The sequence below is a fragment of the Oncorhynchus clarkii genome, unplaced genomic scaffold (genome assembly GCF_045791955.1).
Source record: "Oncorhynchus clarkii lewisi isolate Uvic-CL-2024 unplaced genomic scaffold, UVic_Ocla_1.0 unplaced_contig_11213_pilon_pilon, whole genome shotgun sequence".
Classification (NCBI taxonomy): domain Eukaryota; kingdom Metazoa; phylum Chordata; class Actinopteri; order Salmoniformes; family Salmonidae; genus Oncorhynchus; species Oncorhynchus clarkii.
This window is the reverse complement of record NW_027260934.1, coordinates 92,253-114,045: the sequence shown is the minus strand read 5'-3', so window position 1 is coordinate 114,045 and position 21,793 is coordinate 92,253. Positions and strand designations below refer to the sequence as shown.

Here is a 21,793-nt window from a genome sequence, read left to right as displayed (position 1 = left end):
CCTATCAGACTATTACCAGGGTTAGTTAGGGTTATACTGACTCCTATCAGACTATTACCAGGGTTAGTTACACTGACTTCTATCAGACTATAACCAGGGTTAGTTAGGGTTATACTGACTATTATCAGACAATTACCAGGGTTAGTTACACTGACTCCTATCACACTATTACCAGGGTTAGTTAGGGTTATACTGACTCCTATCAGACTATTACCAGGGTTAGTTAGGGTTACACTGACTACTATCAGACTATTACCAGGGTTAGTTAGGGTTACAGTGACTCCTATCAGACTATTACCAGGGTTAGTTAGGGTTACACTGACTCCTATCAGACTATTACCAGGGTTAGTTACACTGACTCCTATCAGACTATTACCAGGGTTAGTTACACTGACTCCTATCAGACTATTACCAGGGTTAGTTACACTGACTCCTATCAGACTATTACCAGGGTTAGTTACACTGACTCCTATCAGACTATTACCAGGGTTAGTTATACTGACTCCTATCAGACTATTACCAGGGTTAGTTACACTGACTCCTATCAGACTATTACCAGGGTTAGTTAGGGTTACACTGACTCCTATCAGACTATTACCAGGGTTAGTTAGGGTTATACTGACTCCTATCAGACTATTACCAGGGTTAGTTAGGGTTATACTGACTCCTATCAGACTATTACCAGGGTTAGTTACACTGACTCCTATCAGACTATTACTAGGGTTAGTTACTCTGACTCCTATCAGACTATTACCAGGGTTAGTTATACTGACTCCTATCAGACTATTACCAGGGTTAGATACACTGACTCCTATCAGACTATTACCAGGGTTAGTTAAGGTTACACTGACTCCTATCAGACTATTACCAGGGTTAGTTACACTGACTCCTATCAGACTATTACCAGGGTTAGTTACACTGCCTCCTATCAGACTATTACCAGGGTTAGTTACACTGACTCCTATCAGACTATTACCAGGGTTAGTTACACTGACTCCTATCAGACTATTACCAGGGTTAGTTAGGGTTACACTGACTCCTATCAGACTATTACCAGGGTTAGTTAGACTGACTCCTATCAGACTATTACCAGGGTTAGTTATACTGACTCCTATCAGACTATTACCAGGGTTAGTTAGGGTTATACTGACTCCTATCAGACTATTACCAGGGTTAGTTAGGGTTATACTGACTCATATCAGACTATTACCAGGGTTAGTTGCACTGACTCCTATCAGACTATTACCAGGGTTAGTTAGGGTTATACTGACTCCTATCAGACTATTACCAGGGTTAGTTACTCTGACTCCTATCAGACTATTACCAGGGTTAGTTAGGGTTATACTGACTCCTATCAGACTATTACCAGGGTTAGTTAGGGTTATACTGACTCCTATCAGACTATTACCAGGGTTAGTTACACTGACTCCTATCAGACTATTACCAGGGTTAGTTACTCTGACTCCTATCAGACTATTACCAGGGTTAGTTATACTGACTCCTATCAGACTATTACCAGGGTTAGATACACTGACTCCAATCAGACTATTACCAGGGTTAGTTACACTGACTCCTATCAGACTATTACCAAGGTTAGTTAGGGTTATACTGACTCATATCAGACTATTACCAGGGTTAGTTACACTGACTCCTATCAGACTATTACCAGGGTTAGTTACACTGACTCCTATCAGACTATTACCAGGGTTAGATAGTCTGATTGGAGTCAGTGTATTACCAGAGTTAGTTAGGGTTATACTGACTCATATCAGACTATTACCAGGGTTAGTTACACTGACTCCTATCAGACTATTACCAGGGTTAGTTAGGGTTATACTGACTCCTATCAGACTATTACCAGGGTTAGTTACACTGACTCCTATCAGACTATTACCAGGGTTAGTTATACTGACTCCTATCAGACTATTACCAGGGTTAGTTAGGGTTATACTGACTCCTATCAGACTATTACCAGGGTTAGTTAGGGTTATACTGACTCATATCAGACTATTACCAGGGTTAGTTACACTGACTCCTATCAGACTATTACCAGGGTTAGTTAGGGTTATACTGACTCCTATCAGACTATTACCAGGGTTAGTTACTCTGACTCCTATCAGACTATTACCAGGGTTAGTTATACTGACTCCTATCAGACTATTACCAGGGTTAGTTAGGGTTATACTGACTCATATCAGACTATTACCAGGGTTAGTTACACTGACTCCTATCAGACTATTACCAGGGTTAGTTACACTGACTCCTATCAGACTATTACCAGGGTTAGTTAGGGTTACACTGACTCCTATCAGACTATTACCAGGGTTAGTTAGACTGACTCCTATCAGACTATTACCAGGGTTAGTTATACTGACTCCTATCAGACTATTACCAGGGTTAGTTAGGGTTATACTGACTCCTATCAGACTATTACCAGGGTTAGTTAGGGTTATACTGACTCATATCAGACTATTACCAGGGTTAGTTACACTGACTCCTATCAGACTATTACCAGGGTTAGTTAGGGTTATACTGACTCCTATCAGACTATTACCAGGGTTAGTTACTCTGACTCCTATCAGACTATTACCAGGGTTAGTTAGGGTTATACTGACTCCTATCAGACTATTACCAGGGTTAGTTAGGGTTATACTGACTCCTATCAGACTATTACCAGGGTTAGTTACACTGACTCCTATCAGACTATTACCAGGGTTAGTTACTCTGACTCCTATCAGACTATTACCAGGGTTAGTTATACTGACTCCTATCAGACTATTACCAGGGTTAGATACACTGACTCCAATCAGACTATTACCAGGGTTAGTTACACTGACTCCTATCAGACTATTACCAAGGTTAGTTAGGGTTATACTGACTCATATCAGACTATTACCAGGGTTAGTTACACTGACTCCTATCAGACTATTACCAGGGTTAGTTACACTGACTCCTATCAGACTATTACCAGGGTTAGATAGTCTGATTGGAGTCAGTGTATTACCAGAGTTAGTTAGGGTTATACTGACTCATATCAGACTATTACCAGGGTTAGTTACACTGACTCCTATCAGACTATTACCAGGGTTAGTTAGGGTTATACTGACTCCTATCAGACTATTACCAGGGTTAGTTACACTGACTCCTATCAGACTATTACCAGGGTTAGTTATACTGACTCCTATCAGACTATTACCAGGGTTAGTTAGGGTTATACTGACTCCTATCAGACTATTACCAGGGTTAGTTAGGGTTATACTGACTCATATCAGACTATTACCAGGGTTAGTTACACTGACTCCTATCAGACTATTACCAGGGTTAGTTAGGGTTATACTGACTCCTATCAGACTATTACCAGGGTTAGTTAGGGTTATACTGACTCCTATCAGACTATTACCAGGGTTAGTTACACTGACTCCTATCACACTATTACCAGGGTTAGTTACTCTGACTCCTATCAGACTATTACCAGGGTTAGTTATACTGACTCCTATCAGACTATTACCAGGGTTAGATACACTGACTCCAATCAGACTATTACCAGGGTTAGTTACACTGACTCCTATCAGACTATTACCAAGGTTAGTTAGGGTTATACTGACTCATATCAGACTATTACCAGGGTTAGTTACACTGACTCCTATCAGACTATTACCAGGGTTAGTTACACTGACACCTATCAGACTATTACCAGGGTTAGATAGTCTGATTGGAGTCAGTGTATTACCAGAGTTAGTTAGGGTTATACTGACTCATATCCGACTATTACCAGGGTTAGTTACACTGACTCCTATCAGACTATTACCAGGGTTAGTTAGGGTTATACTGACTCCTATCAGACTATTACCAGGGTTAGTTACACTGACTCCTATCAGACTATTACCAGGGTTAGTTATACTGACTCCTATCAGACTATTACCAGGGTTAGTTAGGGTTATACTGACTCCTATCAGACTATTACCAGGGTTAGTTAGGGTTATACTGACTCATATCAGACTATTACCAGGGTTAGTTACACTGACTCCTATCAGACTATTACCAGGGTTAGTTAGGGTTATACTGACTCCTATCAGACTATTACCAGGGTTAGTTACTCTGACTCCTATCAGACTATTACCAGGGTTAGTTATACTGACTCCTATCAGACTATTACCAGGGTTAGTTAGGGTTATACTGACTCATATCAGACTATTACCAGGGTTAGTTACACTGACTCCTATCAGACTATTACCAGGGTTAGTTACACTGACTGCTATCAGACTATTACCAGGGTTAGTTAGGGTTACACTGACTCCTATCAGACTATTACCAGGGTTAGTTACACTGACTCCTATCAGACTATTACCAGGGTTAGTTACACTGACTCCTATCAGACTATTACCAGGGTTAGTTACACTGACTCCTATCAGACTATTACCAGGGTTAGTTACACTGACTACTATCAGACTATTACCAGGGTTAGTTACACTGACTCCTATCAGACTATTACCAGGGTTAGTTACACTGACTCCTATCAGACTATTACCAGGGATAGTTTGGGTTACACTGACTCCTATCAGACTATTACCAGGGTTAGTTAGGGTTATACTGACTCCTATCAGACTATTACCAGGGTTAGTTACACTGACTCCTATCAGACTATTACCAGGGTTAGTTACACTGACTCCTATCAGACTATTACCAGGGTTAGTTACACTGACTCCTATCAGACTATTACCAGGGTTAGTTAGGGTTATACTGACTCCTATCAGACTATTACCAGGGTTAGCTAGAGTTACACTGACTCCTATCAGACTATTACCAGGGTTAGTTACACTGACTCCTATCAGACTATTACCAGGGTTAGTTACACTGACTCCTATCAGACTATTACCAGGGTTAGTTACACTGACTCCTATCACACTATTACCAGGGTCAGTTACACTGACTCCTATCAGAGTATTACCAGGGTTAGTTAGGGTTATACTGACTCCTATCAGACTATTACCAGGGTTAGTTACACTGACTCCTATCACACTATTACCAGAGTTAGTTAGGGTTATACCGACTCCTATCAGACTATTACCAGGGTTAGTTACACTGACTCCTATCACACTATTACCAGGGTCAGTTACACTGACGCCTATCAGACTATTACCAGGGTTAGTTAGGGTTACACTGACTCCTATCAGACTATTACCAGGGTTAGTTACACTGACTCCTATCAGACTATTACCAGGGTTAGTTACAGTGACTCCAATCAGACTATTACCAGGGTTAGTTAGGGTTATACTGACTCCTATCAGACTATTACCAGGGTTAGTTACACTGACTCCTATCACACTATTACCAGGGTTAGTTAGGGTTACACTGACTCCTATCAGACTATTGTTGACTGAGTGACTGACAGAGTAACTGACTGACAGAGTGACTGACTGACTGACAGAGTGACTGTCTGACTGACTGACTGACTGACTGACAGTGACTAACTGACTGACGGACAGAGTGACTGACAGATTGACTGACTGGCTGACAGAGTGACTGACAGAGTGACTGACAGAGTGACTGACTGACTGACAGACTGACTGACTGACTGACTGACTGACAGTGACTAACTGACTGACTGACTGACTGACTGACTGACAGTGACTGACTGACTGACAGAGTGACTGACTGACTGACAGAGTGGCTGACTGACTGACTGACTGACTGACAGTGACTGACAGTGACTGACTGACTGACTGACTGACTGACTGACTGACAGACAGAGTGACTGACTGACTGACAGAGTGACTGACTGACAGAGTGACTGACTGACTGACAGAGTGACTGTCTGACTGACTGACTGACTGACAGTGACTAACTTACTGACGGACAGAGTGACTATCTGACTGACAGTGACTAACTGACTGACTGACTGACAGACTGACTGACTGACTGACAGAGTGACTGACTGACTGCCTGACAGAGTGACTGACTGACTGACTGACTGACAGTGACTAACTGACTGACGGACTGACGGACAGAGTGACTGACTGACTGACTGACTGATAGAGTGACTGTCTGACTGACTGACTGACTGACAGTGACTAACTGACTGACGGACTGACGGACAGAGTGACTGACTGACTGACTGATAGAGTGACTGTCTGACTGACTGACAGTGACTAACTGACTGACGGACTGACGGACAGAGTGACTGACTGACTGACTGACAGTGATTGACTGACTGACTGACTGGCTGACTGACTGGCTGACAGTGTGACTGACTGACTGACTGACTGACAGAGTGACAGAGTGACTGACTGACTGGCTGACAGAATGACTGACTGACTGACAGAGTGGCTGACTGACTGACTGACTGACTGACTGACTGACTGACAGAGTGACTGACTGACTGACAGAGTGACTGACTGATAGAGTGACTGACTGACTGACAGAGTGACTGACTGACTGACAGAGTGACTGACTGACTGACAGAGTGACTGACTGACTGACAGTGACTAACTGACTGACTGACTGACTGACGGTGAGAGTGACTGACTGACTGACTGACACCGCTATAAAATGGGACCGAGTTGAACGGAGCTTTTCTGTTTGAAATCCGCGCAAGACATGAGGAAACCTCTCTGACTTTCTTCAGAGGGAAAATAACAGAGTCCCCGGTGCCGTTTGAGATAGAAGTGATATAGTGATACGACGTCAAGCGGTTAAGAGGTCTTTTACGAGTTCTATATGGATGGATTCTGAATGTGGTAGTATGATGCACTGAAACATGTAGTTTATCAGCTCTGTGTCAACTTCCATCCGTGTTTTAATGATGATTGCGGCTTTCATTCCGGAATCTGTTCCTTATTTCAATGCACCACAAACTATCACCAGTTTCCTGCTCTTGGTTCCGTGGTGGTTTTATCAGCAGAAAGACACAGAGAGCCGAGCAGGGAGGTTGTCCTGCTACAGATCAGAAGACCAGTGATCCTACAGCGGCATCAGGACGAGGCCAGAGCGAAAAACACAAAGGCTGCAGCAGCATCATACAATAATCAAAGTTGGAATGAAACTATATATTTTTTCAGTAAACTCATGATGCGGCACGCAAAGCGGGGATGCCAGCCAGGCGTGGCTTGCATTTGAAAAGCCATTATGTATATAACCAGCCTGTCCGTCTGATAAACACACTAATCTGAGTGATCAGTAGTAAAAGACACGTCATTAAATAAAGGAACCGATTTACCGAAGTTGAGGAGGAGGTGAAATACGCATTACGCCGGGTTGCATACCTTCGTGGCTTTTTGCGCACGGGATTTGACTTCCTATGTTGAACGATAAACTTCCTTGATTCAACGGACATTTTAATTGCATTAACAGATCCCTTCAGTTGTGCGCCATGTCGGAGGTTGGGGGCTTTCTAGGGACACTCGACTTGGATTTACAGAGTTTCCCCGCACTAGGAAGTATGCCCTTGGCAGAGGCGCCAGCGGGGTTACTGGATGAGAGGCTGGGACAGATCGAGGGGAGGTTACGGCGAGGCTCGCTGACGGAATTCGAGCACCTTAAAGGGATTCTGCGGAGAAGGCAGCTGTACTGTCGAACCGGATTCCAGCTCGAGATATTCCCCAACGGGACCGTGTACGGGACAAGACAGGACCACAGCAGATTCGGTAAGCTTCCACCAGTTGCATGTGAACTTGGTGTGGTTTTGTGCGCAAAGACCAAGAGCAACATCTTTTGCAACAACTTTTAAATTTGACACCTGGTTATTTATTTGCGGGGTTTCCTTTCACAAGGAGTTGAGATGCCTTTGATGATAGAGCAGCATCTTTTTCTGTCTTTCCGGTAACAGAAGATGTGTCATATTTAACCGGTAACAAAATATGTGTTATATATTGAACGGTAACAGAAGATGTGTTATATATTGAACCGGTAACAGAATATGTGCTATATATTGAACGGTAACAGAAGATATGTTATATATTGAACCGGTAACAGAAGATGTGTTATATATTGAACCGTAACAGAAGATGTGTTATATTGAACCGTAACAGAAGATGTTTTATATATTGAACCGTAACAGAAGATGTGTTATATTTAACCGGTAACAGAAGATGTGTTATATTGAACCGTAACAGAAGATGTGTTATATTGAACCGTAACAGAAGATGTGTTATATTGAACCAGTAACAGAAGATGTGTTATATATTGAACCGTAACAGAAGATGTGTTATATTGAACCGTAACAGAAGATGTGTTATATTGAACCGGTAACAGAAGATGTGTTATATATTGAACGGGTAACAGAAGATGTGTTATATATTGAACGGTAACACAAGATGTGTTATATTGAACCGTAACAGAAGATGTGTTATATTGAACCGTAACAGAAGATGTGTTATATTGAACTGGTAACAGAAGATGTGTTATATATTGAACCGTAACAGAAGATGTGTTATATTGAACCGGTAACAGAAGATGTGTTATATATTGAACCGTAACAGAAGATGTGTTATATTGAACCGGTAACAGAAGATGTGTTATATATTGAACCGGTAACAGAAGATGTGTTATATATTGAACCGGTAACAGAAGATGTGTTATATATTGAACCGGTAACAGAAGATGTGTTATATATTGAACCGGTAACAGAAGATGTTTTATATATTGAACCGTAACAGAAGATGTGTTATATATTGAACCGTAACAGAAGATGTGTTATATATTGAACCTGTAACAGAAGATGTGTTATATATTGAACCGTAACAGAAGATGTGTTAGATATTGAACCGTAACAGCAGATGTGTTATATTGAACCGTAACAGAAGATGTGTTATATTGAACCGGTAACAGAAGATGTGTTATATATTGAACCGTAACAGAAGATGTGTTATATATTGAACCGTAACAGAAGATGTGTTATATTGAACCGGTAATAGAAGATGTGTTATATATTGAACCGGTAACAGAAGATGTGTTATATATTTAACCGGTAACAGAAGATGTGTTATATTGAACCGTAACAGAAGATGTGTTATATTGAACCGTAACAGAAGATGTGTTATATTGAACCGGTAACAGAAGATGTGTTATATATTGAACCGGTAACAGAAGATGTGTTATATTGAACCGGTAACAGAAGATGTGTTATATTGAACCGTAACAGAAGATGTTTTATATATTGAACCGTAACAGAAGATGTGTTATATATTGAACCGTAACAGAAGATGTGTTATATTGGACCGTATCAGAAGATGTGTTATATTGAACCGGTAACAGAAGATGTGTTATATTTAACCGGTAACAGAAGATGTGTTATATATTGAACCGTAACAGAAGATGTGTTATATATTGAACCGGTAACAGAAGATGTGTTATATATTGAACCGGTAACAGAAGATGTGTTATATATTGAACCGGTAACAGAAGATGTTTTATATATTGAACCGTAACAGAAGATGTGTTATATATTGAACCGTAACAGAAGATGTGTTATATATTGAACCTGTAACAGAAGATGTGTTATATATTGAACCGTAACAGAAGATGTGTTATATATTGAACCGTAACAGAAGATGTGTTATATTGAACCGTAACAGAAGATGTGTTATATTGAACCGGTAACAGAAGATGTGTTATATATTGAACCGGTAACAGAAGATGTGTTATATTGAACCGTAACAGAAGATGTGTTATATTGAACCGGTAATAGAAGATGTGTTATATATTGAACCGGTAACAGAAGATGTGTTATATATTTAACCGGTAACAGAAGATGTGTTATATTGAACCGTAACAGAAGATGTGTTATATTGAACCGTAACAGAAGATGTGTTATATTGAACCGGTAACAGAAGATGTGTTATATATTGAACCGGTAACAGAAGATGTGTTATATTGAACCGTAACAGAAGATGTGTTATATTGAACCGGTAATAGAAGATGTGTTATATATTGAACCGGTAACAGAAGATGTGTTATATATTTAACCGGTAACAGAAGATGTGTTATATTGAACCGTAACAGAAGATGTGTTATATTGAACCGTAACAGAAGATGTGTTATATTGAACCGTAACAGAAGATGTGTTATATATTGAACCGTAACAGAAGATGTGTTATATATTGAACCGTAACAGAAGATGTGTTATATTGAACCGTAACAGAAGATGTGTTATATTGAACCGTAACAGAAGATGTGTTATATATTGAACCGGTAACAGAAGATGTGTTATATTGAACCGGTAACAGAAGATGTGTTATATTGAACCGTAACAGAAGATGTTTTATATATTGAACCGTAACAGAAGATGTGTTATATTGAACCGGTAACAGAAGATGTGTTATATATTGAACCGGTAACAGAAGATGTGTTATATTGAACCGTAACAGAAGATGTGTTATATTGAACCGGTAACAGAAGATGTGTTATATTGAACCGTAACAGAAGATGTGTTATATATTGAACCGTAACAGAAGATGTGTTATATATTGAACCGTAACAGAAGATGTGTTATATTGAACCGTAACAGAAGATGTGTTATATATTGAACCGTAACAGAAGATGTGTTATATTGAACCAGTAACAGAAGATGTGTTATATATTGAACCGTAACAGAAGATGTGTTATATATTGAACCGTAACAGAAGATGTTTTATATATTGAACCGTAACAGAAGATGTGTTATATTGAACCGTAACAGAAGATGTGTTATATATTGAACCGTAACAGAAGATGTGTTATATATTGAACCGGTAACAGAAGATGTGTTATATATTGAACCGTAACAGAAGATGTTTTATATTGAACCGTAACAGAAGATGTGTTATATATTGAACCGTAACAGAAGATGTTTTATATATTGAACCGTAACAGAAGATGTGTTATATTGAACCGTAACAGAATATGTGTTATATATTGAACCGTAACAGAAGGATTTTACTGCAGGCCATTTGATTCCTATTATGGCCCACTTCTCAGAATGTGATTAGTCATATTGCTGAAGGATTTCTGGTGTGTGTGTGTGTGTGTGTGCGTGTGCGTGTATGTGTGCGTGGGTGTGCGTGTGCGTGTTTGTGTGCGTGTGTGTGTCCGTGTGCGTGCGTGTGTGTGCTTGCGTGTGTGTGTGTGTGCGTGTGTGTCTGTGTGTGTGTGTGTATGTGTGTTATCCAGTCAGCAGGACAGCCACATGCCTTCCTTCCCCCGTCCAACCCACCCTCAGCGGGGCGCGGGAGCACCGGGCAGCCAGGTGGCTCCCCTCAGAGAGAGAGCTGGACAGGCAGTGGTCCGTGTCTGGTTCTCTGTTTAACTGGTTCAAAGGGACCATACCGGCTCTCTCTCTCCTAATTCTACTATTAATACGAATCATTGGAGGTGTGGTTCCAATCACTATCACAGACACATGAGGTCACAGAGAAAACATGCACATTCCCTGCATCTCTTGTCCATGCAGTCATTCTGCAGCTTCTCTGTTCGGCTCACTGCCTGCCTGCCACGGAGAGAAAGAGAGAGTTGGGGAAAGATTGATGGAGAGAGAGTGAGATGGGGAGAGAGTGATGGAGAGAGAGTGAGATGGGGAGAGAGTGATGGGGAGAGAGTGAGATGGGGAGAGAGTGATGGAGAGAGAGTGAGATGGGGAGAGAGTGATGGAGAGAGAGTGAGATGGGGAGAGAGTGAGATGGGGAGAGAGTGATGGAGAGAGAGTGAGTTGTGGAGAGAGTGATGGGGAGAGAGTGAGGTCATTCTGCAGGTGCAGCTTCTCTGTTCGGCTCACTGCCTGCCTGCCACGGAGAGAAAGAGAGAGTTGGGGAAAGATTGATGGAGAGAGAGTGAGATGGGCAGAGAGTGATGGGGAGAGAGTGAGGTCATTCTGCAGGTGCAGCTTCTCTGTTAGGCTCACTGCCTGCCTGCCACGGAGAGAAAGAGAGAGTTGGGGAAAGATTGATGGAGAAAGAGTGAAATGGGCAGAGAGTGATGGGGAGAGAGTGAGGTCATTCTGCAGGTGCAGCTTCTCTGTTAGTCTCACTGCCTGCCTGCCACGGAGAGAAAGAGAGAGTTGGGGAAAGATTGATGGAGAGAGAGTGAGGTCATTCTGCAGGTGCAGCTTCTCTGTTAGGCTCACTGCCTGCCTGCCACGGAGAGAAAGAGAGAGTTGGGGAAAGATTGATGGAGAGAGAGTGAGATGGGGAGAAAGTGATGGGGAGAGAGTGAGATGGGGAGAGAGTGATGGGGAGAGAGTGAGATGGGGAGAGAGTGATGGGGAGAGAGTGAGGTCATTCTGCAGGTGCAGCTTCTCTGTTAGGCTCACTGCCTGCCTGACACGGAGAGAAAGAGAGAGTTGGGGAAAGATTGATGGAGAAAGAGTGAGATGGGGAGAGAGTGATGAGATGGAAAGAGTGATGGGGAGAGAGTGATGAGAGAGACAGAGATATGAGGAGAGAGGGAGAGAGACAGATGGGGAGAGAGTGATGGGGGAGAGAGACAAGGAGAAAGAGAGAAAGAGAGTTGAATTGAATTTAATTGAGAGAGAGATGGGGAGAGAGGGAGAGAGAGAGTGATGGGAGAGAGAGAAATGGGGAGGGAGAGAGAGAGGAAGATGGGGAGAGGGGGAGAGAGAGAGAGAGAGAGAGAGAGAGAGAAAGAGAGATGGAGAGGGAGAGAGAGAGGAAGATGGGGAGAGGGAGAGAGAGAGAGATGGGGGGAGAGAGAGAGGAAGATGGGGAGAGGGAGAGAGAGAGAGAGAGAGGAAGAGGGAGAGATGGGGAGAGAGGGAGAGAGAGAGAGAGAGAGATGTGGAAAGAGAGAGAAGGGGAGAGAGAGAGATTGATGGGGAAGGAGAGAGAGAGATGGGGAGAGATGTGGAGAGAGAGATGGAGAGTTAGAGAGAGAGAGCGAGGGGGCGAGAGAGAGAGAGAGAGAGAGAGGGAGAGAGAGAAAGAGAGGGGGAGGGGGAGGGGGAGAGAGATGGGGAGAGAGAGATTGATGGGGAAGGAGAGAGAGAGATGGGGAGAGATGTGGAGAGAGAGATGAAGAGTTAGAGAGAGAGAGCGAGGGGGCGAGAGAGAGAGAGAGAGAGGGGGAGAGAGAGAAAGAGAGGGGGAGGGGGAGGGGGAGAGAGATGGGGAGAGAGAGAGAGAGAGGGGGAGGGGGAGGGGGAGAGAGATGGGGAGAGAGAGAGAGAGAGGGGGAGAGAGAGAAAGAGAGGGGGAGGGGGAGGGGGAGAGAGAGAGACAACCCATATTTATGCTTATTTATTTTATATTGTGTCCTTTAACCATTTGTACATTGTTAAAACACTGTATATATATAATATGATATGACATGTGTAATGTCTTTATTGTTTTGAAACTTCTGTATGTGTGATGTTTACTGTTAATTTTTATTGTTTATTTCACTTTATATATTCACTTTATATATTATCTACCTCACTTGCTTTGGCAATGTTAACACATGTTTCCCATGCCAATAAAGCCCTTGAATTGAATTGAATTGAGAGAGATGGGAGGTTAGAGAGAGAGTGTGTGATGGGTAAGAGATAGACAGAGAGAGAGAAAGAGAGAAACAGAGAGAGAGAGAGCGAGGGGAAGAGAGAGAGCGAGGGGGAGAGAGATGGGGAAAGAGAGAGACAAAGAGAGAGCGATGGGCGAGAGAGAGAGTGGTGGGGACAGAGACAGAGAGAGATAGAGAGAGCGAGTGGGAGAGAGACAGAGAGAGATGGGGGGGAGAGAGCATACCACAGCATGCAATCAAATCAGCAAGATGTGTGACCTATTGCCACAAGAAAAGGGCAACCAGTGAAGAACAAACGCATTGTAAATACAACCCATATTTATGCTTATTTATTCTCCATTTTGTACATCATTACAACACTTTATATATACATAATATGACATTTGAAATGTCTTTATATTTTTGAAACTTCTATGAGTGTAATGTTTACTGTTCAGTTGTATTGTTTATTTCACTTTTGTATATTATCTACCTCTGCTTTGGCAATGATAACACATGTTTCCCAGGCCAATAAAGCCCCTTGAATTGAATTGAATTGAATTGAGAGAAAAAGAGAGATGGGGTCAGAGAGAGACAGAGAGAGATGAGGAGAGAGAGAGAGATGGGGACAAAGAGAGATGAGGAGAGAGAGAGAGAGAGAGATGGGGACAAAGAGAGATGAGGAGAGAGAGAGATGGGGAAAGAGACAGACAGAGAGAGATGAGGAGAGAGAGAGAGAGAGAGAGATGGGGACAAAGAGAGATGAGGAGAGAGAGAGAGAGAGAGATGGGGACAAAGAGAGATGAGGAGAGAGAGAGATGGGGAAAGAGACAGACAGAGAGAGATGAGGAGAGAGAGAGAGAGAGAGAGATGGGGACAAAGAGAGATGAGGAGAGAGAGAGATGGGGAAAGAGACAGACAGAGAGAGATGAGGAGAGAGAGAGATGGGGTCAGAGAGAGACAGAGAGAGATGAGGAGAGAGAGAGAGAGAGAGAGATGGGGACAAAGAGAGATGAGGAGAGAGAGAGATGGGGAAAGAGACAGACAGAGAGAGATGAGGAGAGAGCGAGATATGGGGACAGAGACAGACAGAGAGAGATGAGGAGAGAGAGAGATGGGGAAAGAGACAGACAGAGAGAGATGAGGAGAGAAAGAGATGGGGAAAGAGACAGACAGAGAGAGATGAGGAGAGAGAGAGATATGGGGACAGAGACAGACAGAGAGAGATGAGGAGAGAGAGAGATGGGGAAAGAGACAGACAGAGAGAGATGAGGAGAGAGAGAGATGGGGAAAGAGACAGACAGAGAGAGATGAGGAGAGAGAGAGATGGGGAAAGAGACAGACAGAGAGAGCCGGTGGTGTACAGGTCTGAACAAGGGTGAGGAGGGCTAAACAGGACTGAGGAGGGCTGAACAGGGCTGAGGAGGGCAGAACAGGGCTGGGGAGTTCTGAACAGGGCTGAGGAGGGTTGAGGAAGGCAGAACAGGGCTGGGGAGGGCAGAACATGGCTGAGGAGGGCTGAGGAGGGCTGAGGAGTGAAGAACAGGGCTGAGGAGGGCTGAGGAGGGCTGAGGAGGGCAGAACAGGGCTAAACAGGGCTGGGGAGTGCTGAACAGGGCTGAGGAGGGCTGAACAGGGTTGAGGAGGGCTGAGGAGGGCTCAAAAGGGATAAACAGGGCTGAGGAGGGCTGAACAGGGATAAACAGGGCTGAGGAGGGCTGAACAGGGCTGAGGAGGGCTGAACAGGGTTGAGGAGGGCAGAGGAGGGCAGAACAGGGCTTAGGAGGGCTGAACAGGGATAAACAGGGCTGGGGAGTGCTGAACAGGGCTGAGGAGGGCTGAACAGGGTTGAGGAGGGCAGAGGAGGGCAGAACAGGGCTGAGGAGGGCTGAACAGGGCTGAGAAGGGCTGAACAGGGATAAACAGGGCTTAGAAGGGCTGAACAGGGATAAACAGGGCTGAGGAGGGCTGAACAGGGCTGAGGAGGGCTGAACAGGGCTGAGGAGGGCAGAGGAGAACAGAACAGGGCTGAGGAGGGCTGAACAGGGATAAACAGGGCTGAGGAGGGCTGAACAGGGCTGAGGAGGGAAGAACAGGGCTGAGGAGGGCAGAACAGGGCTGAGGAGGGCTGAGGAGGGCTGAACAGGGCTGGAGAGGGATAAACAGGGCTGAACAGGGCTGAACAGGGCTGGAGAGGGATAAACAGGCCTGAGGAGGTCTAGAGAGGGTTGGGTGGTCTGCCCCAACCCGGATGGTGTTTGTTTCTGGCTTCACTTTGGGTTAGAGCAGGTGTCAGTGCTGGGAGGCTGGGAGAGAGAAAAGAGATGGAGGAGATGGGTTTGATTAAAATGAATAATGTCACCAGGGTCAGAGAGTTCTGCTCTTTCATTCCCTGGCAGCATCATCGTAGCGGATCAGAGAGAGAGATGCTCTTTCATTCCCTGGCAGCATCATCGTAGCGGATCAGAGAGAGAGATGCTCTTTCATTCCCTGGCAGCATCATCGTAGAGGATCAGAGAGAGAGATGCTCTTTCATTCCCTGGCAGCATCATCGTAGAGGATCAGAGAGAGAGATGCTCTTTCATTCCCTGGCAGCATCATCGTAGAGGATCAGAGAGAGAGATGCTCTTTCATTCCCTGGCAGCATCATCGTAGCGGATCAGAGAGAGAGAGATGCTCTTTCATTCCCTGGCAGCATCATCGTAGAGGCTCAGAGAGAGAGATGCTCTTTCATTCCCTGGCAGCATCATCGTAGAGGATCAGAGAGAGAGATGCTCTTTCATTCCCTGGCAGCATCATCGTAGAGGATCAGAGAGAGAGATGCTCTTTCATTCCCTGGCAGCATCATCGTAGAGGATCAGAGAGAGAGATGCTCTTTCATTCCCTGGCAGCATCATCGTAGAGGATCAGAGAGAGGGATGCTCTTTCATTCCCTGGCAGCATCATCGTAGCGGATCAGAGAGAGAGAGATGCTCTTTCATTCCCTGGCAGCATCATCGTAGAGGATCAGAGAGAGAGATGCTCTTTCATTCCCTGGCAGCATCATCGTAGAGGATCAGAGAGAGAGATGCTCTTTCATTCCCTGGCAGCATCATCGTAGAAGATTAGGGAGCAGGACGAGGCTGTTTGCATCACAAATGGCATCCTATTGCCCTGGTCAAAAGTAGTGCACTACACTATATTACATAGTGCACTACATTACATTACATAGTGCACTACACTACATGCCCAGGTGTTGTCGTGTCCTGGCCAGGGGAGGACCGGACGTTAAACACTAATAACATCTGTATTGTGTTATAGTTCTGCATCAGCTGTGGTAGTGTTTATCCACAGTTTATATAAACTATTAGAAAACATCCCTGTTCAGGCTTCAGGTAGAGACCAAATACTGTGGGAAAACATTCAATGTGTTCTGTCTATGGGCTCTGGTCTAAAGTAGCACACTATAAAGGGAATTATAGGGTGCCATTTGTGACGCACACCATAAAGAGAAACATCTAGAACTAGTGGGGAGTTTCTGTTTTTCTCTGCACCCCATAACGACTGAGATCAGCTGTCCACAACTCAGTCCCTATCATTGGCTACATCTCAAATGGCACCATATTCCCTACTTTAGACCAGAGCCCTATGGAACCCTATTCCCTATATAGTACACTACTATAGACCAGAGCCCTATGGCACCCTATTCCCTATATAGTACACTACTTTAGACCAGAGCCCTATGGAACCCTATTCCCTATATAGTGCACTACTTTAGACCAGAGCCCTATGGAACCCTATTCCCTATATAGTGCACTACTTTAGACCAGGGCCCTATGGAACCCTATTCCCTATATAGTGCACTACTTTAGTCCAGAGCCCTATGGAACCCTATTCCCTATATAGTACACTACTATAGACCAGAGCCCTATGGCACCCTATTCTCTATATAGTGCACTACTTTAGACCAGAGCCCTATAGAACCCTATTCCCTATATAGTGCACTACTTTAGACCAGAGCCCTATAGAACCCTATTCCCTATATAGTGCACTACTTTAGACCAGCCCTATGGAACCCTATTCCCTATATAGTACACTACTTTAGACCAGAGCCCTATGGAACCCTATTCCCTATATAGTACACTACTATAGACCAGAGCCCTATGGCACCCTATTCTCTATATAGTGCACTACTTTAGACCAGAGCCCTATGGAACCCTATTCTCTATATAGTGCACTACTATAGACCAGAGCCCTATGGCACCCTATTCTCTATATAGTACACTACTTTAGACCAGAGCCCTATAGAACCCTATTCCCTATATAGTGCACTACTTTAGACCAGAGCCCTATGGAACCCTATTCTCTATATAGTGCACTACTTTAGACCAGAGCCCTATGGAACCCTATTCCCTATATAGTGCACTACTTTAGACCAGAGCCCTATGGAACCCTATTCCCTATATAGTGCACTACTTTAGACCAGAGCCCTATGGAACCCTATTCCCTATATAGTGCACTACTTTAGACCAGAGCCCTATAGAACCCTATTCCCTATATAGTGCACTACTATAGACCAGAGCCCTATGGAACCCTATTCCCTATATAGTGCACTACTTTAGACCAGAGCCCTATGGAACCCTATTCCCTATATAGTACACTACTTTAGACCAGCCCTATGGAACCCTATTCCCTATATAGTGCACTACTTTAGACAAGAGCCCTATGGAACCCTATTCCCTATATAGTACACTACTTTATACCAGAGCCCTATGGCATAGGGAATAGGGTGCCATAGGGCTGGTCTAAAGTAGTGTACTATATAGGGAATAGGGTTCCATAGGGCTCTGGTCTACAAAGTTCTCGTATGAATATTTGCTACTACCACCAAGAACTGCACCCGCGGCGGCTCCACCCGGGCCAGCGCCCCATGCTTCCATGGCGACCCTCCTTCTCGTTACGGCGTAGCTTGGCAACGGCCCACGCAGCCATCAGGAGGGTAACAGTAGCCCTGCCCCTAGATCAGTATCATGCCAACATAATGTACATAGTTGTTTAGTGTCTTATTCCCCTGCGACAGTTCCCAGGCCTGTCTTCTAGATAATGGATGGGTTATATTTCTCTTGAGTTGACTATGCTAGTCACCCAGGCTAGGACAGACTGTGTTATCTAGCTCTAAACACTGTTGCTCTCCAGAAGTTGGACGGGTGATCAGAGTTGTTGCTCTCCAGAAGTTGGACGGGTGATCACAGAGTTGTTGCTCTCCAGAAGTTGGACGGGTGATCACAGAGTTGTTGCTCTCCAGAAGTTGGACGGGTGATCACCGAGTTGTTGCTCTCCAGAAGTTGGACGGGTGATCACAGAGTTGTTGCTCTCCAGAAGTTGGACGGGTGATCACAGAGTTGTTGCTCTCCAGAAGTTGGACGGGTGATCACAGAGTTGTTGCTCTCCTGAAGTTGGACGGGTGATCACAGAGTTGTTGCTCTCCAGAAGTTGGACGGGTGATCACAGAGTTGTTGCTCTCCAGAAGTTGGACGGGTGATCACAGAGCTGTTGCTCTCCAGAAGTTGGACGGGTGATCACAGAGTTGCACCTTAACGTCCACGCTTCGCAAAAGCTCTGCAATGTTTTGTCGTCTGTTCAGTGTTTTCTTACAGGTTTACACCTGAAAGCGAGCCATGGCTCAGAGAGCACTGAGAGTGTTCAGGAGCTCCCCTCTAGGGTTCTGAAAGCTCTGGATATTAAGTTCCTCAGTGCCTCAAGTTCTCCAATGAACTGTATCAAACTTTCCAAGATGGCGTAGCAGTGCAGGCGTGGTTTTGTCGTCCTCTCGTGTCCTTTTGTATTTTTCGTATTTTTTTCTCCATATATTTCAATTTATTTTCAATCTATTTTCCATTTTTTAAAATTAAATATACCTTCTGGTAACCCGCCTCACCCAATGCGATAACGGATCCGCTTTAAAAAAGATATATATTTTTGTCTTATTCCTTATAACCAGAACCTCCATCAGAAGCTAACCACCTAATTAGCTACTTGCTATTTAGTCATTGTCAGCCACTGCTAGCGGCCTTTACCCTCTGTACAGGCACCAGCTGTTTTTTTTAGCCTGGGTAATACTTGCCAGCATCGGACTGTTTCTCCACCACAACGCCGGATTCCTGCCTAAGCCCTGGACCTTTACTCCTGATCATCACAGCTAGCTAGCTGCCACCAGGTGACCCAACGACAAAGCTAGCCCTGAGCCAGGTCCACCTCCCGACCTACTCAGCGATCACCTCCCGACCTACTCAGTGATCACCTCCCGGTCTACTCAGTGATCACCTCCCGACCTACTCAGTGATCACCTCCCGACCTACTCAGTGATAACCTCCCGGCCTACTCAGTGATCACCTCCCGACCTACTCAGTGATCATCTCCCGACCTACTCAGTGATCACCTCCCGACCTACTCAGTGATCACCTCCCGGCCTATTCAGTGATCACCTACCGGCCTACTCAGTGATCACCTCCCGACCTACTCAGTGATCACCTCCCGGCCTATTCAGTGATCACCTCCCGGCCTGCTCAGTGATCACCTCCCGGACCCCAACACGGATTAATTCCGTATAACTTCTAGTTCTAAGCATGGCTCTTCTTTCTTATATTTTACGATATTGAAAATTATACAGTCGGTATTTCGAAATACCCCGGGTATACAGTATAAACGGTATACGGTATAAACGGTATACGGTATACGGTATAAACGGTATACGGTATAAACGGTATACAGTATAAACGGTATACGGTATAAACGTTATAAACACTATACGGTATAAGTGGTATATCGGCCAAATCTAGTATGTATGGTGTAACGTGTTGTCTCTGTCCGCCCCATCGTGGAGTTCATCAGTCTGGCTGTAGGGCTGGTCTATATCTCTGTCCGCCCCATCGTGGAGTTCATCAGTCTGGCTGTAGGGCTGGTCTATATCTCTGTCCTCTCCATCGTGGAGTTCATCAGTCTGGCTGTAGGGCTGGTCTATATCTCTGTCCTCTCCATCGTGGAGTTCATCAGTCTGGCTGTAGGGCTGGTCTATATCTCTGTCCTCTCCATCGTGGAGTTCATCAGTCTGGCTGTAGGGCTGGTCTATATCTCTGTCCTCTCCATCGTGGAGTTCATCAGTCTGGCTGTAGGGCTGGTCTATATCTCTGTCCTCTCCATCGTGGAGTTCATCAGTCTGGCTGTAGGGCTGGTCTATATCTCTGTCCTCTCCATCGTGGAGTTCATCAGTCTGGCTGTAGGGCTGGTCTATATCTCTGTCCTCCCCATCGTGGAGTTCATCAGTCTGGCTGTAGGGCTGGTCTATATCTCTGACAGGTGTTGTCTCTGTCCTCTCCATCGTGGAGTTCATCAGTCTGGCTGTAGGGCTGGTCTATATCTCTGTCCTCTCCATCGTGGAGTTCATCAGTCTGGCTGTAGGGCTGGTCTATATCTCTGTCCTCTCCATCGTGGAGTTCATCAGTCTGGCTGTAGGGCTGGTCTATATCTCTGTCCTCTCCATCGTGGAGTTCATCAGTCTGGCTGTAGGGCTGGTCTATATCTCTGTCCTCTCCATCGTGGAGTTCATCAGTCTGGCTGTAGGGCTGGTCTATATCTATTACAGGTGTTGTCTCTGTCCTCCCCATCGTGGAGTTCATCAGTCTGGCTGTAGGGCTGGTCTATATCTCTGTCCTCTCCATCGTGGAGTTCATCAGTCTGGCTGTAGGGCTGGTCTATATCTCTGTCCTCCCCATCGTGGAGTTCATCAGTCTGGCTGTAGGGCTGGTCTATATCTCTGTCCTCTCCATCGTGGAGTTCATCAGTCTGGCTGTAGGGCTGGTCTATATCTCTGACAGGTGTTGTCTCTGTCCTCTCCATCGTGGAGTTCATCAGTCTAGCTCTAGGGCTGGTCTATATCTCTGTCCTCTCCATCGTGGAGTTCATCAGTCTGGCTGTAGGGCTGGTCTATATCTCTGTCCTCTCCATCGTGGAGTTCATCAGTCTGGCTGTAGGGCTGGTCTATATCTCTGTCCTCCCCATCGTGGAGTTCATCAGTCTGGCTGTAGGGCTGGTCTATATCTCTGTCCTCTCCATCGTGGAGTTCATCAGTCTGGCTGTAGGGCTGGTCTATATCTATTACAGGTGTTGTCTCTGTCCTCCCCATCGTGGAGTTCATCAGTCTGGCTGTAGGGCTGGTCTATATCTCTGTCCTCTCCATCGTGGAGTTCATCAGTCTGGCTGTAGGGCTGGTCTATATCTCTGTCCTCCCCATCGTGGAGTTCATCAGTCTGGCTGTAGGGCTGGTCTATATCTCTGTCCTCTCCATCGTGGAGTT

At 44.8% G+C, this 21,793-nt stretch overlaps 1 protein-coding gene across 1 annotated transcript in view; it reads left to right on the top strand.

Annotated features, from left to right (window-relative positions):
* Window positions 1-7,369: 7,369 nt before the first annotated feature.
* LOC139402272 (fibroblast growth factor 16) overlaps window positions 7,370-21,793 on the top strand; it is a 73,614-nt gene continuing 59,190 nt past the window's right edge. Inside the window, exon 1 of the mRNA XM_071146370.1 lies at window positions 7,370-7,643. Within this exon, the coding sequence (XP_071002471.1) occupies window positions 7,370-7,643 (274 nt within the window). The remainder of the gene's footprint in view (window positions 7,644-21,793) is intronic.